This window comes from Vanacampus margaritifer, chromosome 19, assembly GCF_051991255.1.
Source record: "Vanacampus margaritifer isolate UIUO_Vmar chromosome 19, RoL_Vmar_1.0, whole genome shotgun sequence".
Classification (NCBI taxonomy): Eukaryota; Metazoa; Chordata; class Actinopteri; order Syngnathiformes; family Syngnathidae; genus Vanacampus; species Vanacampus margaritifer.
In genome coordinates, this window is record NC_135450.1 from 5462004 (window position 1) to 5488072 (window position 26069).

At 37.8% G+C, this 26069-nt stretch overlaps 1 protein-coding gene across 2 annotated transcripts in view; it reads left to right on the plus strand.

Annotated features, from left to right (window-relative positions):
- tdrd6a (tudor domain containing 6a) overlaps nt 1-26048 on the plus strand; it is a 28147-nt gene extending 2099 nt beyond the window's left edge. Inside the window, exons 2-14 of one of the 2 annotated variants that reach the window (XR_013289344.1) lie at nt 1383-6952; nt 8389-8459; nt 8894-8968; nt 17612-17669; nt 17766-17842; nt 17920-17953; nt 18207-18277; nt 20951-21005; nt 21110-21144; nt 21217-21301; nt 23468-23559; nt 23638-23683; nt 25875-26048. Coding sequence is in view for 1 of the 2 variants with exons in the window: in XM_077552060.1 (XP_077408186.1) it covers nt 1438-6952; nt 8389-8459; nt 8894-8968; nt 17612-17669; nt 17766-17842; nt 17920-17953; nt 18207-18277; nt 20951-21005; nt 21110-21144; nt 21217-21301; nt 23468-23511; nt 23622-23648 (6147 nt within the window). In the remaining variant the exon portion in view is untranslated. Of the gene's footprint in view, nt 1-1382; nt 6953-8388; nt 8460-8893; nt 8969-17611; nt 17670-17765; nt 17843-17919; nt 17954-18206; nt 18278-20950; nt 21006-21109; nt 21145-21216; nt 21302-23467; nt 23560-23621; nt 23684-25874 lie in introns of both variants that reach the window. The other variant, XM_077552060.1, reaches the window with a different exon arrangement.
- Nucleotides 26049-26069: the final 21 nt, after the last annotated feature.

Sequence of the window (26069 nt, forward strand, 5' to 3'; positions counted from 1 at the left end):
TCCTGTGTTTGGTGTTTAATTCAAATAGACACTTGCTTGCAGCCGTTTTTTTTAATTACTATTATTTTTTGCTTGCGTCACCACAACGTCCTCTTTCGGCCATATTCTTTCGGCTTGAATTTTATTTCGGCCGAATGCTGAAAATGCACATTTTTGACATTTTCGGCAGAAATTTTTCGTTTGCTGAATATAAGGTGCATCACTAGTAATTACCTAAATAATGTTCAACTATTGGATGGCGGTGCAGATTTTAGTTAAGGTCTGACTGGTCAAAGTCAGATAAAAGCATAAAATTCCATTTAGTTAAGGTAAGCCATTTAAAACTACTGCAAAAAGAAAAGCTTTTACATAGTGCATCTGTCTAAACAGTGTGTGTTTGCATGCATGTATTTTTCGAGAGGGAGACCCGCGATGTGATCCGCTTGCATTAAAACGCAGCCCATTTTTAAAGTTATACAGCAATCAGCAGCTCGGAGCAGCTCATGCTTGAGCTTGTTTCCTTTCTTTGTAAGCACTGGGCTCCTTTTGGGGTACTCTGAATAACAGAAGGGCATATTTGAACAACGCTCACACGAGATTTTGAACAAGTACGTGCTCTCCTCGGGCACATTCATTTACCGGAAAAAGCCTTATTAAAAGCATCGATACATGGTTTTATGAATCAATATTGGGCTATGAAAAGCAATATCGATTAGATATGGATATATCGATTTTTTTAAATCCAGCCCTAGTAAGGTTTATTTTGAAGTTGGTTTTCTCTCCGGGTTGGCGCTGTGTACTGTCATGCATACTGCTGTTGGCTAGACAGCGACTTCCTCAGCAGGTATCCAAGACCAAAATGACGAGGACTGATTTCAACCTTAACTCTTTGACTGCCAGACATTTTCAGAAAAGGGATGCCGTGGGTGCCAGCCGATTTAAGCATTTTGACTGATCTTTCAAGGTCCACAGAAAATTTTGTGTTTGGACTATGGAAACACACATACTACCAAATGAAAGATTGGATTCTCATCTTTCATCACAAAAAAAAGTTTGTTTCTACCTTATTCCGTTTTTTAGTAATCAACAATAGAAAATGGTTAGTTTCACCCAAATGCTCTATTTTGAAACAAACGTCTTTTAACGTCTTTGGCACTCCTCCGTAGGACTTTACTAAATGTTATTTAACGTTTTTGGCAGTCAAAGAGCTAGTATTAATAATCGTTTTTACGACTATTCCAAATTTGAAATCGTGGAGCGTATTAATCGAAATCGTAATTGAATTTCGATTAATTGCACAGCGCTAGGTTTTATTTTGAAGTCATACAGTATCATGCAGCACCACTCAACAGTCCTATGTATTGTATTTACAGTATGTGCATTTATGTCTTATTGTTTTCCAGATCATCCATTGCTCAAATGTAGAGATTGTCAGTTGACGCATGTGAAACTGCTGCAATGGCACCCAGCCTTGGACATCCAGCACGAGGCTCTAATGTAACAATCCTGATAAGCAGGGTTCACTCATATCCGCATTGTGAGCTCATAGAATTCTGGGCCAACTTTGGCCAGGCCAGGGCCCAGGAGTATCAATCCCTGGCAAAAAATATTCAGTCACCTGTAAACTTATTTCATGACTTTGAAGGAAATCCTGGTGACTTGTGCTTGGCTCAGATTGAAGGTACATGGTATAGGTCTCGCATCGTCACAAAAAATGGATCTAACTACCAAGTCTTTCTTATTGACCAAGGGATGACATGTAGCACTACCACAAATGCATTGGCTTGGGGTAAGAGGGAGCACTTCCAACTATTACCTGAAGTGGAGTTTTGTGTGCTTGCCAATGTATGGCCACACTCTCCCGAAAATAGATGGTCTCCATTTGCAATTGAATTCATGCAGTCTCTTCGAGGACACACAGTAAAGGCTCATGTGCAAGATGTGCTAGTACATGAAAGAAAGCTGCTTCTAGATATACCGTGCATATCCAGTCAAATGTATGAAATGGGATTAGCAAAGAAAATGGAACCAAACATGTTCCTGGATTTTGTTCTCAAGTCACCACATCGTAAAACTGAAGCTGAAAAGTTTCATCAAACCTCCATGGGTGAAGTTGAGCAACTCCAGAAGAAGGATCTGTACATTTTTCCAGAGCTGTCAACAGGAGCTGTGGAGACTGTTGTAGTCACAGAGGTGACCAGTCCACAGCGTGTTTTCTGCCAGTTGAAAGTTTTTTCTCAAGCATTAAAGAAACTCTCAGAGCAAATCACACAGTGCTGTAGGGGCAGAATGGTCAGTTGTAGTGTAGATCCTAAAATGATAGGATTTACTTGTGCTGCAAGAGGAAATGATGGCAGTTGGTACCGCGCTGTTCTGCAACAGGTATTTCCAAAAAGTCAACAGGTGGAAGTATTGAATGTTGACTATGGTACAAAACAATTGGTTCAAATGGAAAACATAAGACCACTGGGTCCAGAGTTCTTCAAAATGCCTGTTGTGACCTATGTGTGCTCACTCCATGGAGTCTTTGACAAGGGAGTTGGATGGACAAGCAGCCAGATTACCTACCTCAAGTCCTTACTCTTGCACAAGACTGTCATTGCCAAATTCCATTACCAAAGTATCGCAGAGGGTGTTTACTATGTTACACTCTATGGTGATGAAAATACGAACCTCAACAATGTGTTTTGTTTCAAGGAGAATTCTCTGCAGGAGAGTGAAGAAACACTTTGCGATTATGCTACTGGAAACATGGCATACAGCAGCCAGCTTCCCCCCCAGGTTCAAAATAATCAAGGAATGTCATCTTCTGGGCAGACCATGATGATTGAAGAGAAGGTGGTGAGAATTACCACGTTTCCAGTTGAAAGCATCTTAGTCGACTCTTCACAGGTGGCATGTGTGTCTCACATATCCAACCCCGGCGAGTTTTGGATCCAAACACAAAACCATGCAAACGAGCTTGATGAATTAATGGATGACATTTCACAGTTGTACAAATTCTCAGACATTAACTATGTGATGGAAATACCTACCCTTGGTGCTTGTTGTGCAGCCAAAGCAGCTGATGGAGATTTCTACAGAGCTCTTGTGTTAGATGTTGGAGAAACAAAAATCAAGGTGTTCTTTGTGGATTATGGAGGCACCGAGGAGGTTGATTGGAGTAACATCAGAACTCTTCCTGATAAATTTAAAAAAATGCCACAGCTTGCACTGAAATGTTCACTGGCAGGCCTTAAGCCAAAATACCTCAGATGGAGTTGCTCTGCCATTGAGTTTTTTATCAAAATGACCACAGACAAACTCCTTAATGTACATGTGATAGGAAAACACAACGATACCTATGTTGTAACACTGACAGATCCCAAGTCACAAGGAGAAAGGGATATTGGTCAGCTAATGTGGTCTTCTGGTCTTGCCGAATGCAATGAGATGAAAGGAACATCCCAAATCTCCACTGAAAAGTCAGAAACTGGATTATTGGATGTTAACAAAAATAGCGAGGTCCTTTTAGAGACCCAGAGTAATGTTGAGCCCTCCAGCAAAGTGTTACAAATTGGAAAGTTCCAAGAAAATATGTTTCCTATCGGTAGTGTCCTTGAAGTCAATGTGACTTGCATCGAGAGCCCAAATGAGTTTTGGTGCCAGCGTGCGGAAAACTCTTGGAAGTTGAAATTGCTGATGCAAGACATACAGAGACACTATGCATGTAGCATTTATGAGCCTCTTACAGAAGCGGCTTGTGTTGTTCGACATTCTGACAATGGAATGTGGTACAGAGGTCTTGTAATTTGCAAAGACATACCAACTCAAGTGGTTGTTCTTTTTGTTGACTACGGCCAAACAAAGACGGTCTCTCTCCATGACCTGAGGAAAATCCGCCGTGAATTTCTTGATCTGCACGGTCAAGCATTTCGGTGCAGTCTACTCAACCCTCTCAAGATCATGTCACATGTAAATGATTGGAATGATAAGGCAAAAGAAAAGTTTCAGAACTTTGTGGAAATGGCTGCCTCCACCTTTGTTCCATTAAAGTGTACTGTCTATGCAGTCATGTACAATGAAGAGAAACTAGTTGTCAACATTGTGGATCTAGAAACTCCCTTTGAGAGCATCTCCACCAGTATGGCTGACCTTGCCCACTTTACACCTGGCAGGACAGTACCCGAACCATCTTGCTGCCTGGACTTCCACTACTACTACTACTCAACGCACAGCATCAAAATTGGAACTGAAGAACAAGTCAAAGTCACATGTGTGAACGGTGTCGATCAGTTCTACTGCCAACTTGAAAGGAACGCTGATGTGCTGAAGGACCTTAATAAGAAGGTCGGCAACATTTGCTATCAGCTTAGCAAAGTGAAGCCCCCAACATCATTTCAAAAATTATGCTTTGCAAAGTACACTGATGGGCTGTGGTACAGGGCACAAATCAAGAGACTCCAGCCATCAATCCTGGTTCACTTTGTTGATTATGGTGATACAGCTGAAGTGGACAAATCAGACTTGATTCCAGTGCCCAAAGAGGCCGAAGACATAATGTCTGTCCCTATGCAAGCAGTTTTGTGCAGTCTCTCTGATGTCCCAACAGATGTTCCCAGTGAGGTGAATGACTGGTTTCAATCATCGGTTACAGAATGTAAATTCCAAGCACTTTTCATAGCCAAAGAATCCAATGGGAGCCTCCTGGTTGAGCTTTACCACAAAAACACTCAAATCAATTCAAAGATAAAGAAAAAGCTTCGGCTGCAGACGCAGACTGAAGGTCATGTTCACTACCAGTGTCAAAAAGCTCTTGAGAATGCAAATGGCGTGAAAGAAACAAAATCTGTTTCTACCCAAGTCATCCAAAAAAACAACGCCCTTGAGCCAAAACCAGCACATCAAGCGAGACAAGTGACACAACCTTCAAGACCGAATTTTCAAAAACTCTACCAAACACCACATCAAAGGCAACAGCAGAGCAAGCAAATTGATAATACTGAAAGAAAAGAAAATCTCAAAGTCACAAACTCAAAATTGGATTCTAAATCACCTGTCAAAGAATCTGGTAACGTGCTTCCACAAACCAACTCTCCAAAACTCCCTAAACTTGAAGACTTGCCCAAAAATGTGATCACATTGGATATGGAGGCAGATGTTTATGTTTCACATTACAACAGCCCATCAAGTTTCTATGTGCAGCTTGTCAGAGAAGAGGATGAAATATTCTCCCTGAATGAAAAGCTAAATGACCCGCTAGCTGCTCCCAAAATCAGCATCAGTGAGGTAAATGCAGGTGACCTAGTTGAAGCGGAGTTTCCTGATGATTCCTTATGGTACCGGGCAAGTGTTAAAGAAATGGTCTCCAGCTCTATGGCTCTTGTAGAGTTTGTTGATTTTGGCAACTCAGCACAGTTACCGTGTTCCAAACTAGCCAAACTCAATCAGGCTTTTGTGCACTTGCCAAGGTATAGCACACACTGCATGCTAAGTGAAGCTGAATATCTTGAGCCGCTTGATGCAGAAGTGGCGTCCACTCTGAAAAGAGAGATTGGCTCGAATGCAGACAAAATGCTGAAATGTCGATTTGTGCAGCAGTTGGACTTAATGTGGCAAGTCACTCTTGTGGATAATGGTGTGCAGGTCACATGTAAAGCACCCACAGCATGTCCTGAAATTCCATCTGACCCTGAACATGAGATGGACACGAGTGTGCAGAACTCAGAAATGTCATTGAATTACCACCATTTAGAATTTACAGAGGGACAACAGCTGGATGTTTACGTCTCAGCTTTTGGTGATGATACCTTTTGGTGTCAGCTTGCTGACTCTGCCACACTTGATAAGCTGTCTGAAAGTCTCTCAGAAATTCGAAATTCAGCTTATAATTCACGTGTCAGCATCAGCAGTCTCTCACCTGGCACACCATGCATTGCGTTTTCCGCAGAGGATCAGCTTTGGTGCCGTGCTGAAATAGTGAGTCAAGATAGAGATGAGCTGTCAGTTCTGTTTGTAGACTACGGAAACACAGATAAAGTTACCGGAACAGATGTGAGGGAAATACCCCCTGAGCTGTTACAGACTCATGTACAGGCATTTTTGTGTAAGCTTGATGGTTTTGATGAGACTCATGGCTCTTGGTGTGACGGGGCATCCGAAGGATTGACTTCAATTGCAACAGACAAGTTATTGCAGATGACTGTTACCATGGCTTACAGAGAAGATGGAAAGAACATGTATCTTGTGCAGTTGGAGTGTGAAGGTCAGAGGTTAAATGAGAATATGAAACGCTGGTGGATGACTTCCATGGTGGAAACCGGACCGGATATCGCACAGCACATGCTGGATGAAGAACTAGGCCCAATTAATGTGACTGTGGAAAAAACAGAGAATGGACCCCCCGAAAGTGAAAGCACAAGTCTTGCTGTTCCTGATGCTCACGTGGGGCAAGATGATAATGATGCTGACTTGTACTCTGTAGTAACAAGTACCCCAAAGGACATTCAGAGCCCTGTGGATTGTCTTCACACTTCAATTATTTCATCAGAGTCCCCACTAGAAGAGAGGTGTTTGTCTGAAAGTGAAAGGGTAAACACGGTCCCCACTGTTTTGATTCCTCACATTGAAACCGTTTCACAGATTGATAGTGGAAAACAAGAAAATGTGTTGCCCTTGCTAAATATGGAAAAGAAAGCTGTTGAGAGTGGCAAAGACTTTCATGAGGAAGCTGTCTCTTTGATGGACAAATCTTTGTCGGATGACCTAAAATCTCTACCAGCCGAGACCACTCAGGAAACTATTGATAGTGGCCAAGACTTTGATGAGGGAGCTTCCTCTGTGATGGACAAATCTTTGTCGGATGACCTAAAATCTCCACCAGCCGAGACCGTTCAAGAGGCCACAGATGAGTCTGGGATTCCTTTGTCTCTAGGTGAAGTGGTGGAAAGCCACAACATAAGTGACTGCCCTATTGGCACAACCGATTCTGCAGGTAAGTCCTTTCTGTTTTGTGTAATGTGTGCAGGGCTGGACATTAACACCCGGCAAACATGGGAGAATTTCATCAGTGGCAGGTGACGAGGCCACTCTCACTAGCCACTTCTGAGACTCGAGTTATGTACACTGCTCGCAAAAAGTTAGGGATATATGGAAAATGTCAAAGGTTCACGCTACAGTGATATATCTTGAAAGCGGACATTTAAGTAGAAAGATGCACTGGTGATTCCCTTATCTCAAACAATTGATTGAAACACAAGTTAACAACAATGGGTGGTTACACCACAACAAAAAATGTTCAACGTCATATGCCCTTGAGCATCAATTACAGCTTGACAACGACGTCTCATGCTGTTCACATGTTGACTTGTCTGCTGAGGCATGGCATCCCGCTCTTCTTGAAGGGCAGCCATCAGGTCATTGGGGTTCTGGGGTGCAGTTCTGAGCCTCTACATGGCGACCTAGCTGATCCCACAGGTTTTCAATAGGGTCAAGGTCTGGAGAAAGTGCAGGCCATTCCATTTGAGGTACACCAGTTTCCAACAGCTGACCTTCAGCTAGAGCATTGTCGTTTGTGAATTTTGCTGTTAACCTTCTCGTTAGAGAACAGCAACTTGTGCAAAAAGTACTGAAACTTTTAACAGTTGGACACATGCATTCAAAAGCTTAGAGAAGGTCACATTAAGTTCACCTGGAAAGGTTTGAATACATTTTAGGCTCGTCCTGAAATTTGACCTAAAAGCCAAATATCCCTAACTTTTTGTGAGTAGTGTATTTGGACCCACACCACCTATAGTAAAAAAGAAAGGTTAAATGGTGCAGCATTGCAGGCTTTATGGTAGTTACAAAATGTACAGACCAATTACATGTGAGTTAAACCTTCCGGTGTGACCTAATTTAGCCAATCAAGTTTGATTTCTGCATTAGATTTGGACAATTTTAAGTTAAACTAGATCTCTAAAAGCTTATCAAAATAGTTGTCTTCTAATTTGATAATCGGTCAATCCATTAAATGTTGCAACTCTAATATGATAATATATATCGAAGCCTAAACCTTGTTTATGGTCATCTTTCGTAGCTCTCGAAAACATCTTGTGTAAAGCAAAAACAGTGTAGATGTTTAATATTTCATGCTTTGTCTCGGTGTACTGCCATAGGGCTCTGCCAGTCTCCTGAATCGGAAGGAAGTGCTTCAACTTTTCAAAAAATAGCATTTATTCATCTCTTTTTTACGTAATGTGGAAATTGTGCCTGCATAATTCCTATTATTCAGCAACAAAATAGTGGCTAATGAAAATGGTGATTGGCTAGTAACTCTGGGAAAACCACGAGCCAGAGTGACTGGTGAGCAAAACGTTAATGTCAAGCACTGAATGTATGTCATAGCTTTATTTAAGTGTTTGATATTATTGTTGTATGTTCTATTTTTAGATGCAAATGTTTCTACTGATGACAAGGTTGCCAATACAAAGCCAGTTATGAGTGGGACAGCTGTAACAATGGTAAATCCTTTGTAATTCGTATTAGTACATGGTTTTATGTTTGCACAGTATTTATATAATATTTTACTGACACATTTTCAGAAGTAATTAATTACTTAGGAAAAAAATAAAAGGTTGCTGATATTTGCTCTGTATAAACAATTGCTTTACATGACATAGTATGAACAAGATCATTGCGTTTCCTAACACCATTGGCATTTGACTGAATTCTCTTGATCATGCATGGGGATAATTAAGCATTGCACGTAATTTTGCTTCAAATGTTTGAAGACACAATCAACAATAAATTTCGACCAAATTCTTAGTCAGTGAATCGAATATTCAGCCCATCCCTTAGATGTCAATAAGAATGAATGGTGTAAAAAAACAAAAACAAACGTTTTGCTCTTGGAATTGACCCCTAAATAAAGTATAATTTTTGTCTCCTTTTAAAGGTACCTCGTGACACCGTCATGAACTACGTGGTTCCTTATGAGCACGATGTGGACGCCACTGAAGAATCACAACTGGTATAATGCTATTATTTTGTTTGTATTAATTAATCCAGCACTGCTCATAATATATTTTTCTGTCAAGTAACTTCACTTGTTCCAGGTTTGCATCATTAACTATAATTGGCAATACATTTCATTTCTATGCCTGGCTACATTTGTGAGAGGGACGACGTGGCTGGCTAAATCAGCACAACTCTGTGTCAAAAGGGGCACACTCGCGTGTTTAAAGCGACACGACTCAAAATTACTTTTCTGTCATTTTATGAGGCAGTGTGTATGAACATTTAAAGTGCAAATATCAATGGGCATCCCTGACAAAAGGTTTAAGCCGATTAGGTATCAAAATGACATACCCTGTATGCTGCCAAATTGGACATTTTTAGTCCAGTCCACGTCATTGCTGTGATGTGTTCCGTCTTAACGTGGCACTGGTCATTTTGGACTTGTTTTCTGGTCTATTGTGCTCGAAAAATGCCATATGGCGTCGTTGGGTTAGGGCTGGGCAATGAATCGAATGAATTCAATACATCGTCATTTTAGGAATCGAATCGTTGAAAATTTATTAAATCGTGAAATCAAGTTTTGTCTTTTGGATTATTAAAAGCTCTTGTTCTTATGTTCTGTTACATCCAAATATTTTTGTGAGTTGTAATTTTGTGGCAGAAAGAACAGGAATCATTTTTTAATGAATGAAACCTTTAAATAAATGTTTGCTGGGTTTATTGGATTAAAATCGTAATCGTCCTGAATGATTGCAAAAATCGAGATTTTATTTTTTGACCACATCGCCCAGCGCTACGTTGGGTATTGCCATAATTTAGATGGCACTCCTAATAAATCATCTCAGGTTTCATATCTACGATGGCATATTAGGGCCACGTATATTTATTTTTATTTTCAGGGGGCTAATATTCCAAGAAAAACTCGCAAATTAGCCACTTTATAAAGTCTTAGGAAAAAAAAGTCACTTTATAAAGTGGCGAATTTGGAAGTTTTTTTCTCGGAATATTGCCCTCACCCTCTAAAAAAAATTATTTATACTGAAGAAGGTATATTAAAAATCCATACTTTTGCGTGTCCAATAAATCTAATTATGGGATAAGAAATGAACAGAGTTCCTGCGCAGGATGATTTATTCCGGAGATTTCCGTTACATCATTGAATCAAACTCCAACAGTTTCAGATCAATAATGCCACTCCTCTTTCGAAGAGCCCACACTTTATTACAATCAAATCGCAAGAACAGTGTCTCCAACACCGCCCCTCATGAATAAGTAAATGTGTTATATAATGGAAAAATACAGGTTGAAAAACCGAGTTCTCAGGACACAGATACAGCTGTATTCGTCTCTAGTCAAAATATACTTTCAAGGCAATTCTCAGTACTTTCTCCCATAACAAAATCTCACAAACAAGTTGAACTCAACAGCTCCTAATGTAACATAGATAGTTATATGAGTGTGCGCTCTCACTCACGAACAGAAATGTGTTTTCGCACAGAGAAGGAACTTCTTTAGACTAAATAATATGACCCAGCTTAAGGCCAGACCATACGAGGTCGACATCATCTGCTCTGCTCAGGACACAAAATATGTCTTATAGGTTAATATGAAGAATTAAAATGTTCATAATGTGTAACAATAGTTGATATATGAAATTAGGTATTAAAAATGTTATAATATCTTTCAGTCCGCCCTTTGGGCTTTTTAAAATAAAGCCCAATAACTAAATATTTAAACATTTTTACCAAAGGATTCCCGCGGGATTTTCATCATCGCAATGGCAGGTGCAACATAGGAAGAGGAAAAATGAAAACATTCTTTTTAGCAGGAGAGGAGGTCAGTCATATGTCAAAACAATGTGATTCATTAAATGATTTTTTGTTTTTTTTCTCAGTAAAATAAGCATATCATATATGAAGACAGTGTGTTGTGATTATGTTCAAAATTTGTGTTGAGGGATCCCAGAAATAGCAAATTGGCATGACAGTCAGTATGAGAAAGAGTGTCATTATGTACGTGCAATTGGAGATGCGATTGAAGACTTGTTGTCGTTTGGGCTAGGGAAGTTTTGTTGCTTGCGTTTTGTTTTTGTTTTTTTGGGGTTTTTTCAAACCGAGTCCTTCAGCTTTGCGATTGGCTGGCAACCTGTTCAGGTTGCACTTTGCCTCCTGCCCGAAGCCAGTTGGGATAGGCTCCAGTACCCTCACAATCCTTGTGAGGACAAGTGGTCAAGGGAATGGATGGATGGATGGATTCCTTCAGCTTTTTTAGAACCCACATCAACTGCCAGAGATGATCACCGGGCCCAAGGTGTGACTCATTCTTTGTGGAACGCCCCGGAAAAGGGACACATTCCTCCTATCTCCATTGGGTAATCCTCAGCTCATCTGGTGGAAACTGGAAGCAGTTGAATGGCCTCTCGGTTGCCACGTCTGGTCACTCAGTTGGCTCCCGCTGGTGGCTGGCTCCTGAAGGTGGGGGTTGAGTAGAAGGCGGACCTCCGGCTGGTCTAATAGGCAAGATGTGGAACCAGGTGCCCCGTGGACTGGACTAGATTGACCTTTTCATCACCTTATCTGGGTGCAAAATATTTTCATTTAGTCACTAATAAACATTTATTCACATCCCTTCTTTTTGAAAGAGCATTTTGGTAGTGTTATATAGTTAGGAGTTAGTAAATGTTAGTAAAGTTCTGTAGGCCTCTCCTGTGGGAAAAAATTCTGTTTGTTGTGACATTCAATTAGGATCCAGCCTTTGGCTGACTTTAATGACCTGAGCACATTCTTAAATGCAAAAAATGAAAATCTTTAGCCAGTTCAAATCTGACGAGGCCAATTTTGTTTACAGAATGTAATAATTATTGGAATGTTTTATTATAATATTTATTGTTATATAGCATGGATGTGCTTCCGGCCATTAAATAAATGCAACTTTCGTCAACAAATAAAATCAAAAAATAACATCTAACCCCAGGGCCCCAGGGGAAAAATAGAAATAGAAATGGAACATATTCACCTTATTTTCGCCGTCTCTGCCAAAACTTACTCCTTCTCCATGGTCAAGGAAATCCCCAATTGTCCTCCTGTAAAATTCATTCTCACGGACTATCTATAATTATCGCATTAAGACTAACTTTTAATTTTAAATTTATTTATTTAACATGGACTGTTTGTGTCCTTCGCGACGATATACCCAGACCAACCAATAATTCCCCCATCTGAAAAAGATCGCTTTAGAGAATTTTCAGACTAATATATAAAGTTTTGCAGTAAATAAATTTTGCTTGCTTTTTGTTTAGAAAGAGGGGAAAATTTTACATTTAACCAGCAAATTTGACAATGCGTCCCAAGCAACTGTTTAAATTTCAAAAGAGAATTCGGGAAAACACTAGAAGACCAAACTTAAAAAAGTAAAATATAATAATTAAGATTGAAATAAATTGTATCTTATCTGTCTGTATTCATATTAGCTGTTTCAATTTCTGAAACCAGACGAAATTTACCTGTATTATCTTTTGTACTATAAAAATATTGTAGCTTATGCCAATGAATTTTATAAAGAATCTCAGTTTTCAGCCAATTCATCAATTATTATTAATACATAAAGTTGCCCTTAGTTTTAATGTTACCATTAAGCTTGCTAGTCCCCCTTGTTGATGTTTGTCCAAAAAGCTGACTGTTTTAAAATAGACAGAGATAAACAAATCAGATCAAATCAAAATAGACATCAAACGTTTTTAAAATGTAATAAATCTGTGTGTATATAGTGTTGTCAATCAGTTCATTATATTTACGAAATGTTTTACTGTAAATGATATCACCTTATATCTGTCAAAAATAGAGTGCAGTGTAAACAGTCAGTATCACATCATATGGTCCGGTATCACTAATTCAAGGAAAGCATTGTTTGTGGGGTTGAGTCACCATCGTAGTGGACAGTTCTGGACGCAGGAATGCTTTAAGGACGCTTGTGCAGAGCATATGGAGCAGTTTTTCATAGGACAGTTCGTGCGGAGCATTGTGTGCATTGGGCAGTGGAGCAGTTTTTCTTTTATCACATTTGTATATGATGGCACAGTCATTGTGGCAACAGGTGGCGCCAGGAACCTCAACTCTCCATCAGGTATTGGCAGGATGTTTTGTGATGATGGCTGCATCACGCCCCTCTGATGGTGGTGGCAGTTGCAGTTTCTTTGTGGGTGTTTTTTTTTTAAAGAGGTCTGTGTCCCGCCAGTTGACTTTGTTCTGAAATAATGACCCCCGACCAATAATCCTCACTCGACTGAAAACACTAAAATCTGCCCCAACAGTATTTAGGCCATAACATGTCAGTAAATATTAAAAACAAAAACTTCCTTTATTAAAAAATTCAAAAAATTTTGAGAAAGGGGAAGAAAATATATATATATATTTTTTTAATAAAAAAAATAATAATAATAATTAAAACAATGAAAGTTTACAATTTTAAATAATTACTAATTATATGTCAATATTTGTTATGGTTTACAATATTTAATTTAATATGGTTTGCATACCTTCATAAATAATACTTAGGATAAAATAGGACAGATATACTCTAACAATTTACAAATATAGTTAATTAATAAGTGTGTAGTTTTCAATTAATGTTTTCTCAATGGAGGCCGCAGCCCGTAAAGTTAGCCTTTGGTCAAACGTCAAAGCAGGAATGATTTTTAATTACATAGCACCTCAAATTATGTCAAAAATGTAATTCTTCCAGATAGCTTCCCCAGTCTGTTTGTAATGAGACTTCAAATGTCGAATTCAAAGGTTAAATATATTCAGGAGAGATTAAAATTATTTTCTATTTATAAACATGGGAGAAAAAAAATAAATAAATAAAAAAGACTCCTTTTAAATTATAATTAACACATTACTTCATCCCCAGGACCGGAATATGGCACTTTGGTGGGACCCCAATTGTCCTTCATGGGTGTGTCTCCTGATTCTGAAAAGATATTTAAAATTTATTAAACAATGTTCTCGCGCACAAACAAAATTATAAGGGAAAAAACAATCATCTATATAAAGAATTATTCCACATTAATTGCCATCCAAGTTATTCGTTTTTAGTTATTATTATTATTATTATTATTATAAGAGTAGAGACTGAACTACTTAATCCAAAAACAATCCCAGAAAAAACAAACATACATCCTCTCATTAAACTTTAAAAGCAGATTAACAATCACACAATTAACATTACCTTTTATAAAAGCATTTTATTTGACCTCATTACAAAGATTGATGGCTGTTGGCATTTTTTAACCCGAGAAAGGGGACATCGGGTGGTCAAAATGAGTCATAGCAACTACAATCAGTCAAAGCTCTACATTGTAGATCATGGGTGATTTGTAGAGTCTACAAGCATAAGACATGCATCTAAATTTTATAATATCTTAAAATTATACCTCTTTATGTTATTTGTGTATTAATATTCGTTCGTTTTATATCAAACATAATTTTAAATATGACGTATTTGCACTCGTGAATCCAGTTTAAGTATTCAACATTAGTGCTTAAGAAATTTATATAAGGGGCTTATAAAATCAGTTACGGCAACAATTTATATAATGTCGTTCAATTATTTAACGCAGACAATTGCGGGTTTTAGCGTTAGAAGTTTTATTAGTAATTTTACCGTCTAATTAATTTATCCCGTTTAGCGCTTATTAAACGGCTTAATTTGTTTTATTACATAAATTTGTATTATACAGTTATTTTTTTTGCAAAGCAACATTTTAGTATTAATCATTTTTTCAATACACTTTTCTTAAAGATACGTCCGGGACTCTCCTCTATATAAAAATTACATATTACTTATAACACTCTTAACATTATTAGCGAGCGGGCGCCGTGTAACAAATGCCATATCTTATTAGAATAAACTAACCTTTTTCACAATATAATCAAGTCCCGTCGTTCAATATTAATTACATTTTAAGTCATTATTTAAACGGTATGTTTAATCCGGAAGCTTTAATTCCGACTAGCGGAAGTGATATCAGGTCAAATCATTTAGTCTTATATCATTATTTAAAGTTATATAAATGGTTATAACTTCACAAAAATACCTAAAGCTAGTATTCTAGCATTATTCATCATCATCTTATCCAAAAATACACGATTATGTGTCGTTTTTATTCCACTCGTAAAAGTGTTCTATATCTCGTTTTTTACGTCGAACGCCCGCGGCGCAAGCCTCAACGTCCCCCATCAATAAAATTAACTTACTGTAGCTTATAACGGCGCCATAAGATTTATTCCACCGCAATCGTATATCCATTTTATCAGTTTTTCAAACCACGGACTGGGCATTTCTCCGATCGCAAATGCGCATGTGCTCGCAACTCCCTGTCGCCTCATGACAACCATTTTTGTAGTTCTCAAATAGTGTCCATACTTTCTATTAATTATTGCCCGTATTTTATAGCTTATTATATTATATTATATTATATTATATTATATTATATTATATTATATTATATTATATTATATTGACGTTACGTCGTATTAATATTTAAAATGAAGTGACGTCTCACTTATAACAGAATTAGTCAACTGTTCTCGTCGCGGTCACTTTAAGATTTTACCGTGACGTTAGAGTTTCTTCACCGATCAGACGGCATACACACACAACGGACAGACAAGACATGTCGCTTTGTACGACATATCAAAACATATAAAATCCGGATAACTGTTCTTGTCCCAGCTGAACAGTATTGTCTAAGAATTTTAATAACCGAATATTCCAAGACCTATCGACCGATCTTAAGGAGTTCCAAATATTCTTATGTCGGTCTGACTTCCATAAGTTGAGCAAATATCTCTTGTCTAAGAATATCAATAACCAATTATTCAAAAGACCTAGCGATTGATCTTAAAACGGCATATTAAGTCCGTTTTATGTCAATCTGACTTCCATAAGTTGAGCAAATATCTTGTCCCGATTACATAACAGCAGTCGTACTCTCTGCTGCGTCTATCCGCTGACTTTATTTTATTCAAGGATCATTTCTAATTACCCAAGAATCTATCGCTTGTAAAAACAAAATGCTTTTCTTGTAAAGACAAAAATGCTTTTCAAGCTGACTTCCCCTCAACTTCAATACATATATATGGACTCCAAACCAATTATCCAAATATCTAACGCTTATAAAAACAAAAATGCTTTTTAAGCTGACTTCCTCTCAACTTCAACCCATATATGTGGACTTCAAACCACTTATCCAAACAACTTCAACACATATATATGGATTTCAAACCAATTATCCAAATATCTAACGCTTATAAAAACAAAATGCTTTTTAAGTTGACTTCCCCATGCAGTTGCACTCAATTCAACGTGACAGCATCTTCATAAACATTGCTCGTCACCACATGTGTATTTTTCAAATACCGTAGGAAAATCCACAATCATGGACTCCATACAACCAAACAATTTAAACTTATTCCTCTGTTCACACAAATCCCACCTTTGATTTAGTTATTTACAAAACGCATGGCGGCGGAGCGGTCCCAAACAGAAAGAATTCCTTAAACGTGGATAATTACTCCACTTACCTCAGTTAATATGGCGCCAGGAATTCAAACCGTCCGCGAACGCCACAACCGTCAAACGTCTCTGTAGTCAGGTCGTCACCATCTGAAGAATGAATCGGCCCCAATACGCCGTCATACATATTCTACCTTTAAGAAAGGTAGAAAAAAAAGAGAGCAACTGTAGAGTGGTGTGCAACCGATGCATTACCGTGGCAGATATATAAAAACCATGATGGATTCTCACGAAAATTTAATGTGGACATGTGCTCATTGTCTGAAATATATTATAACGACACTTGCTATATTTTTTATATTCTCCTTGTATGTAACATTGGCTCTTAGTTGCGTTGAAGACATGAAACATTGTCCAAAAGATGCGACTGTCACCAAAATCTACAGTATGTGTACATGTGTAGACGTGCTAATCATAGTCTGAAAATATTATGGAAGTCGCAATATTTTGGATATTAACATCATAATCGTTGCCACATTCATATGCATAATACTTAATGTTACACGTGAATTATTTTGTGATAAGATTACATAAGATATGTAAGAGTCATGTATTAAGTCATCATGGCATCAATATCACCATCATCCTCCAAGGCGCAGGGCCTGCTAGCCAACAGAAAGATGGATAAAAAAACAAATACAAAGGATTTTCACTTTATTTATATAACTTGGTAGCCTTTTAGGTAGATATGACCATAATACACATTGCTAGAACAATCGAACTTTTGGTGGCCTATGACTTTTATTTTTTTATTTTTCTGAATAAATACAAATATAAATAATTTTATGTTATTGAGCTAATTATTAATTAAATTAATTACATTATTGTTGTAGTATTGTTTCAGTTGTGGGATTGAGGTATTAAATGCAGGTGGTTGTTTTTTTTTTTTTTTTTAAAGCGAAGTTCAGATTTTAGTATTATAGTAACAATACTAGTTGGAAGGGAATTCTGTTGAAAACCGAGACCCACCTGAGCAATTTTTATTTTTATTTTTATTTTTTATACTGATGCTATAGCTTGTCTTATTTCTTGTCCCTCTTCCTAAAGTTTATTGCTTATACAAGAATCTGTTCTCTTTTAGATTGCTATTACAACTGAGGATAACACATTGGCATTGGTTGAAGTGAATGCATATTCAGGTTTGTTCTTGTAAGCCCCTGACAAGTTGTATAACAACTGCTGGTATATCAGTGTTCTTCAGATGTGTATTTTGTTTTTTGTTTTTGCCCAACCAGATCTTCCTGTTGATACTGACGCCAATACTGTCACCTCATTCAGCGAGTCACATTTCAGCACAGATTCCTTTACACAGGTAGTAACCGCTCAGTATGCACAATTTTGCTTGTTGGGGAAAAGAAAAAAATGTAATTCAACTTTTGTTGTTTTCAGAGTGCCATGGTCTATTCTGTTAAGGAGTTGACAGGTATCTACAAAAGATCTCACATGCAGAAAGCACTGTGATGACATTGACTAGGTTTTGTCCATGGAACTCTTCATGAAGCTCGTTGACATGTCATGAAATTATCATCCAGTAGAGAGCACTATTTCTTCCACCACTACAATCTCTGCAAAAAACAAAAACTCAAAATGAAACACTTTCAAAATGTTAAAAATATGTAACTAACTTTTCTGCTGAAAAACACATTGAATAACTTAATATCACGTTTGCATTGTAGATCCAAATGAGAGTGATGGCGTAATGGCTGCAGGAAAACATTGTCGCATCAGTGTGATAGAAGAGGAAATGGTAATTTGCATCACACTCCATTTCGACATGAGTTGCGTACACATCTGTAATGTTTTTTTTTCATTCTGTGCTTGAGTCTGAGTTGGAGTCACAACCGAAGGTGTCTTGATGAGTTGTTGTTGTGGCAAGTGTTGAACCCATCTGCTTAGAACAGACAACTGAGCATTATACGGCCTGTGGGTCACACCTGCCTATTCACAGTCTGACTGGTCCTCGCAAGGTCTTTGTGGAGTCAAAATAAAATGTCAAATTTTGTTTCGAAAGTGATGCTAAAGAGTATTAATTTGTGTATGTACATGTGATTATTTGGACATAAAAGCGAGCGAGAGGAATGTCTGAAAACGATTGTTTCCTCATATTAGCAATTTTATTTCCTGCTCTGTTGATGGAAGTGGGGCATTTGGGAATCTCGGTAACAAAGGGATAATAGAAGTAAGCAATTTATGCTCATATTGTCAACATACTTAAGCCGCGATGGGGACCTTAAAAAACAGAATATATATTAGTATGATGTTAATGTGTGTAAAGAATTTTAATGTAACTTATTTTGTATTTATTTACACCTCACAAAAAATCGGGATATTTGGCTTTCACATTATATTGAGAAATAATTAACCTTAAACCCACTATAACCTTTATCTGTTAATTTCTTTAAACTTTTGAATGCACTTCAAATGCACTATAGTTCATGACTTATTTACGCCCTGTGCGTTTTGCTAATAAGGAGCTGAATGGCAAAATTCCCACGTTTGATCCCTGAATCGAGTACTGTAATACATTTCCAAGGACGTCCACTTGTTTGCCTATCTGTGCATTTTACCGGCCTTCTATAATTTTGTTGCAATTTGCTGCGATAACACTTACATTACCAGTGGCCATTGTCCTCTGTGAAAATCCTGTTTAAAGCTTTGCAATGGTGTGGAAATGTTGACCAACATTTCCATGTTATCTTAGTTTCATGATGTGAAAACGTGAACAACGTGATGAAGTGGATTGTTGATATCAATTTAATTGATGCAGGATATTTATTGGTCCATTTATGGATCAAAAACGTCATTTGTACAGGTCTGATATTGAAAAAAATAGACCGATATAAAAAACGGTCTAAAAAAAATTATACTAACGTGTGTCATTGTAAGAGTCAAAGCCTCCACTGCACAACTTAGGAGGTAATATGTCACCACCGCACGTGACCGAAGAAGCAACAGTGAGCAATTTGTCAACATGGCTTTAGTTGTCCCAGAGCAGTTAATATGAATCAGGGCTCTAGGCGGCGCCTAATTTGGGCACGTATAGGCAACATTTATTATTGAATTGAATTGATTTATTTGTTTTGAACAGATCAAGCAATATGACATATTCCAAAAAACAATCGGAAAATAGTCATAGCAAGAAAGAAAAAAAACATAGCATCATGTATACCAGTGGCAATAAAGAAACCTCAACATGTGCTACTCAAAAAGGAGTCGGAAGAAGATAACTTATTAAATCCCACCCCCATCTTCCAACAATATACACAGCATTCAGGCACTTTCCGCTTCCCTAATATTTAAATTACATCCATACAAGTCCTACTGGTCAATGTTACGAAAACTCGAACATTATATACAGATATCGTACTATCTAAATAATAATTTGCACAATTTTAGAATACAATATGTTGCAGCAATAATTAAATACCAACAAAGGTAATACAAATATATACCAACATGGTAAAGGCATCATCAGTACCCACAAAGTGAAGGAATGGAACATACCAGCATTATTAAAAAACAAACAACTAATCAATACCAACAATGGTAAAAAAAAAAAAAAAAAAAAGCCAGCTAAGCCCTGCCATCCTGATACTGTGACAAGATTATGTGTTTGTAAGATGCTTTAAAGCTGTAAATGTTTTGACATTGCTTGTAGTGTAGGTTCAGACTGTTCAGACTGTAGTTTTACCCCACATACAGACACACTAAAACTCTTCCTGGTAGTTTGAAATGTTGGTAGTGTAAAATTTCCAAAGCCTCTCATGCCATAAGTACTCTCCAAGTTAGAACAGAAAAAAACTTACATTATTTGGTAGCGATTTACCAAAGACTTTCGATAAAATAAATCAGGTAGAATATTTCACAAGATCATCTAACTTAATTAAATTAGATTGAATAAACATTTTATTTGTGTGGGCTAGAAATTGAGCCTTGTGTATAATCCTTACTGCACGTTTTTGCAATATGAATAAGGTCTGTTTGGAACATTTATAATTATTTCCCCATACTTCAATACAATAGGTGAGATATGGGAGAACTGAGGAACAATATAATATTCTGATAGCATCATGATCTAGAAATTGCTTTTGTTTTATTCATGATTGAGAGGCTTTTGGACATTTTTTGTTCTTATGTGTCTTACATGGGCATTCAACGACAACTTGCTATCAATTATTACACCCAAAAATGTATATTCCTTCACATTTTCTAATTGTATACTATCTATGTGTATTTTCAACTCTGGATTACTTTTGTATTTTCCAAATATCAATACTTTTGTTCATATTCAGAATTAAAACTAATGTAATATTAAACAGAATAACATATTTGGACTAGTGGGGCTGTATTGAACAAATTATTGTCAAAAAAATGTTTGGGTTGACTTCACATTTAATGATAATGTGTTGTGTGTTTGCAGAGCAACACGAGTGCAGAAGACGAGATGTCAGATTTTTGTCAAAGTGAACATCCTGGTTTGTATCTCTTTTTCACCCCTCACACCCTCCATGATCAAGGTAACTGTTTTACATTCAAGAATAAAAATGAAGTGTGTTTTCAATTCCATCGTTTGACATAGAGGCGGGATCCCAAACGCATCTCTGTCAAGATGAGGTAGTTCACGTCATTCTATTAACAAAACCATCTTAGTCAAAAATGACTAGCATATGTTATGCTACTTTTCAGAATGTTGTTGAGGAGGTGACCTGTCTTGTCAGAGACTTGTGTTTGAAAGACATCCATATGCAAGAAAATGTGGCCGCCATGCATGGTAATAATAAACGTTCACATTCTCCAATAGGGCTGTGCAATTAATCAAAATTCAATTACAATTTCAATTCTTTCACTCCACAATTACAAAATCAGCATAATCGTAAAAAAAAAAATGTTTTGAATCGTGTAAATTGATACATTTGCAGTCTTTAAAATATATATATATTTTTAATAAATGTTGTTTAATCCAAAAGTAACTTGCATAAATATTAGGGGTGTGAATTGCCTAGTACCTGGCGATTCGTATCACGATTCATAGGTCACGATTAGATTCGATACCGATTAATCCCGATACGAATCTATAAATTGATTATTGCGATTTTTTTTAAACTCAAATTTTGAAAATACTAATCAGTAAACTTGTACATGTACACTGTAAGATTTGTATGAAAATGTATTTATTTATCTGAAAATTCAGGCTTATAACTGAGACACTGTATTTAACAAAAAGGTTGCAGTCTGTTTCATGTTTGAACAGCACTGAAATAAAATATTAACTCCTTGATTGCCAGACGTTTTCAGAAACAGGTTGTCGCCAGTGCCAGCCGATTTAAGCCTTTTGACTGATCTTTCAAGGTCCACAGAAAATGTTGTTTGGACTATGGAAACACATAAAACATACTACCAAATGAAAGATTGGACTTTCATCTTTCATCAGAAAAAAAAAGTTTGTTTCTACCTTATTCCGTTCTTCAGTAATCAACAATAGAAAATGGTTAGTTTCACCGAAATGCTCTGTTTTGAAACAAAAAGCGGAGAAAAAGAGCTTTTTGTGAAACAATGTTATTTCATGCACTCTAGTGAATTGTACACTTCTTTTTGTCCATGAATGATGCCACAAACACCTAAATAGTGCTTTACTTCTGTAAAACGCTATCACCAACAATGAAAAAGTGTTTTTTGGTTGCAAAATACGTTTATTTCCATTCAACAGTGTAACAATTTGACAAAACAATTTCGCAAACTATTTAAAAATGTGTGCAACTGTGGTACTATTTACAATTATGTGGATGTTTCAAATACAGTTTTTCTTTTTGTAACGCTCTCATGCGTGCAAGGAGACGCAGCAGGATTTGCACAACAGATTAGTTTCACTTGCGATGGCTCCTTTCGCGTGCAGACGTTACACTTTCTTGACGGACTTTTTTTCCGGGGAATAGCAAGTAGCAGACTGTACACACTCCTCCGATGAATATGCATTGGCCTCGGGGCACTCTTCGTTGTCCGATTGAACGTCCGCCTGAGCGTGCTCGATTGTGCTCCGCGTTTTCCGGTGTTAGCATCGCTAGCCGGTGAACCTTTATGACGTCGTCATAGCCGCCGCGTCAACGCTTGCAACTTCAGCGTCAACCTCGGAGTCACCATCATCATCATCGACGATGTTCATCGTCGTCATCAATGTGCTCTTAAGCGTTGGTCGATGCTTTTCGTCTTTGAAAAAAACTGCTCGACCGTGAGCTGCTTGCAACCAGTCGCCATGTTTTCTTCCCTTCCCCAGCCATTGTCCCCTCTAGCTCCGCCTCACGTCTTCTACTGACGCCTACCCAATCTTGTCAAAAGAGAGTCATTGCTGCCATCTAGGGGCCAAAAATAGTCATTAGGCTAACTAGATCTGCTTGAAACTTTCACAGCAGCTGGCCAAAGGCTTTCCTCCACCCGTTTAAAAAAATATATATAAAAAAAATTGGATGACGTCTTTTAACGTCATTGGCGGCCCTCCGTAGGTTTTTACTTGACGTCTTTTAACGTCCATGGCAGTCAAAGAGTTAAGGCTTAATGTTCCATTAATATAACATTCTTCCATGCTTAATGCGTGAATCCTAACCCTAAGTAAGACGTTTTGTTGAATCGATTCAAAAATTGCGCGCTGTTATATCGCGATATATTGCAGAATCATTTTTTTCTAACACCCCTGTTTCAAAGATTTTTATTTTCTTAATATTCTTTGTTTAAACATTTTCTTGGTTTGTACCAAAAAATAAATGATCGTCCTAATCATGATTTCAGTTACCAAAATAATCATGATTAATATTTTCTTCATAATCAAGCAGCCCTGTTCTCTATTAAGAGTTACAGTGTAGTAACTGGGTGATTTAAAGAGTAGCATAGATCTCATGGTTGTGTTTTTTTAAATTGTGATGCTGACATATCGTTTCTGTTGTAGACCAAAAAGAGGAGGAGGAAACGAAGAATGCCGAGTGCAACAAAGTAAGATGAGACTGATTGAATTAAACTAGAACATACCGTCACAATGAAGTGAGTGATCATTTTATTTGTAACCAATTTTTATAACGTAATTGTGGTCAAAACACATCTAGTGTGGTATTTCCAAAGGAGTCCAGTGACGGGGTACCTCCATTGTCCCCGGATGACAGTATTGGTAGGTATTGAGAAATCTTTTTTTATATAAAGTATGCTAGCATTCTTGATACTTGTGATATTTCGGCAAAAGCATATCACAGACATGGGTGTCCGGGCTCTGTCTTTGAGATAGGATGAGAAGCTTGGTCATCTGTGAGCAGAGATGGGAAAAGTACTGACATTCTCTTTCTACTTGAGTAAAAGTACAATTACTTGTGTAAAAAAATAAATAAATACTTTAGTGGAAGTAAAAGTACTCAAATAATTACTCAAATAAAAGTAAAAAAGTACAGGCTCTGAAATGTACTTGACAAGTAGAAGTAAAAATTATTTTTAACGACTGTTTCCTCCTACGTCAGTTTGAAAGAGATTAGCTAATGGAGCGAAAATGAGTGCACACCACTGATCTGTACGTAAAACTGGATAGCTGATTGTTTTGACGCAGAGAGGCCGCCATTTTACCACTCCAAGAAACATTATCTGGACAACTAATCCTATACATTTTATTTACAGTATCGAGATTGGAAAACAATTGAGACAGTACTTGGAACAGCATCATGTGTTTTCATTTGTGAAACATAAACAAGAGGACTTCAGTCGTTTTACAACTTGCCCTTGCTTTGTACATAATTAGATACATGTATATATTATATATATCTGATGTTTACAGGATGAAACTTGGATAGTTTTTTTTATCAGAGGTGGCAAATCCAGGTCCCAAAACCCTGCTACAGTTTGGCTTCAGCCCCTAGTGCTAGCTAGCTACGCTCGTAGTGCTAGCTAGCTACCTCCCTAGCAGGTAAACGAGCACCATGGGTACTAGCTAGCTAGCTCCCTAGCAGGTAAACGAGCACCCACAGGAGCTAGCTAGGAAGCTAGCTAACTAGCACCTGAGGCTAAAGCCAAACTGTGGCAGGGTTTTTAGTAAAGAATTATACCTGTAATTAAACAAAAGATCAAACTGTCATTTTCTGTAGGCCTACATTTGTGCGCGTGGACAGTGATTGGCGAGTTTGCACTAGGGAGGTTAATGCATTGGGGTGTCCATTATAGAAAAGTTTGTGTTTGTGACTGATCTTTGTATCACGTTTGTATGAATGGGCGGGGGGGACTCATATTTTATGTTGATGGGGGTATGCCTCTAAATCTAATATTGGGGTCTAAGAAACTGAGCGATAAAAGATAAAGGGGGTCTTCAAAGCAGCACATATACTGTCCAATATGTCTAATCTGTTTGTGCAGTGCCTATAGTATATACAGTAGTCAGCTCGCGCAATGGGAGTGGTAAGATGGCCGCCCTGTGGTGTCAATGGCTTGCACGGGCTACGAGCTATCTAGATTTTTTTAATGTACCACTCCTCATTGACATGATTGAACCTTCTTTCATAATTGACTAGCAGTCTGGAGCGTTCTTAACAATTTCAAATTACCTTTTGTAGTGGCGTCGCGCATTGCCCTCATATTTCCGGGTTCTAATTTAGCCCATTGCACGTCATGTGATAGCGTGTCATAAGAGCCAATCGCAAGCTGGGATGTAGGGGACCGTGTGTAACGCTTCATATGATTGGCGGAGCCAGGAGACATTAACAGCTTTTTCTACCAGGTCATGTATTTTAATTGTTTTCATGCATTCAAAACAAAAGTAACAACTTTGTTTTGAAAATGTCTCGAGTAAAAAGTACAGATACTAATGTTAAAATGTAATATCTAAAACTCAAAAGTAGTTTAAAAAAATGAATGCTCAGAAGAGTACTGAAGAAAACTACTCAAGTGCAGTTCATTACTTCCCATCGCTGTCTGTGAGGGGCTTGGAGTAGAGCCGCTGCTCCTCCGCAATGAGAGGAGCCCGATCCGTTGGCTCGGGCATCTAGTTAGGATGCCTCCCTGGTGAGGTGTTACGGGCATGACCCATGACACGCTAGCGAGACTATATCTCCTGGCTGGCCTTGGGATGAGTTGGAAGAAGTGGCTGGGGAGACAGAAGTTTGGACTTCCCCGCTAAAGCTGACGCCCCAGTGACTCAAAAGTAGATGAAAATGATGGATGTGTTGCTTTTTTTTTGGGGGGGGGGACAATGCATGGTGTTAACAGACATACTAAAAAAAATGATTGTTTTTGTTTGTATAACTGTAGCCTCAGTTCTTATAGCCATTACTTTAGCACACAATTTAGCCCCCCAGTGATTATGATGTGATTATTTTTTTTTTTAGGCAAGACATTCTCAGACCTCATTCACCAGTCTGTGGTCGTCAAGGATGACTCAGCCAACACTGAGCCAGAGGAGTGACAGCCAGTTAATACGTTTGCACGTTGGAATTGTTTTGTTCTTGGGTGTTCGAGTTTAAAGTTGGCACAAATGTTATTAAAAATCACTTGGGTTTGCACGTTCCTTTTCACTTGTTGAA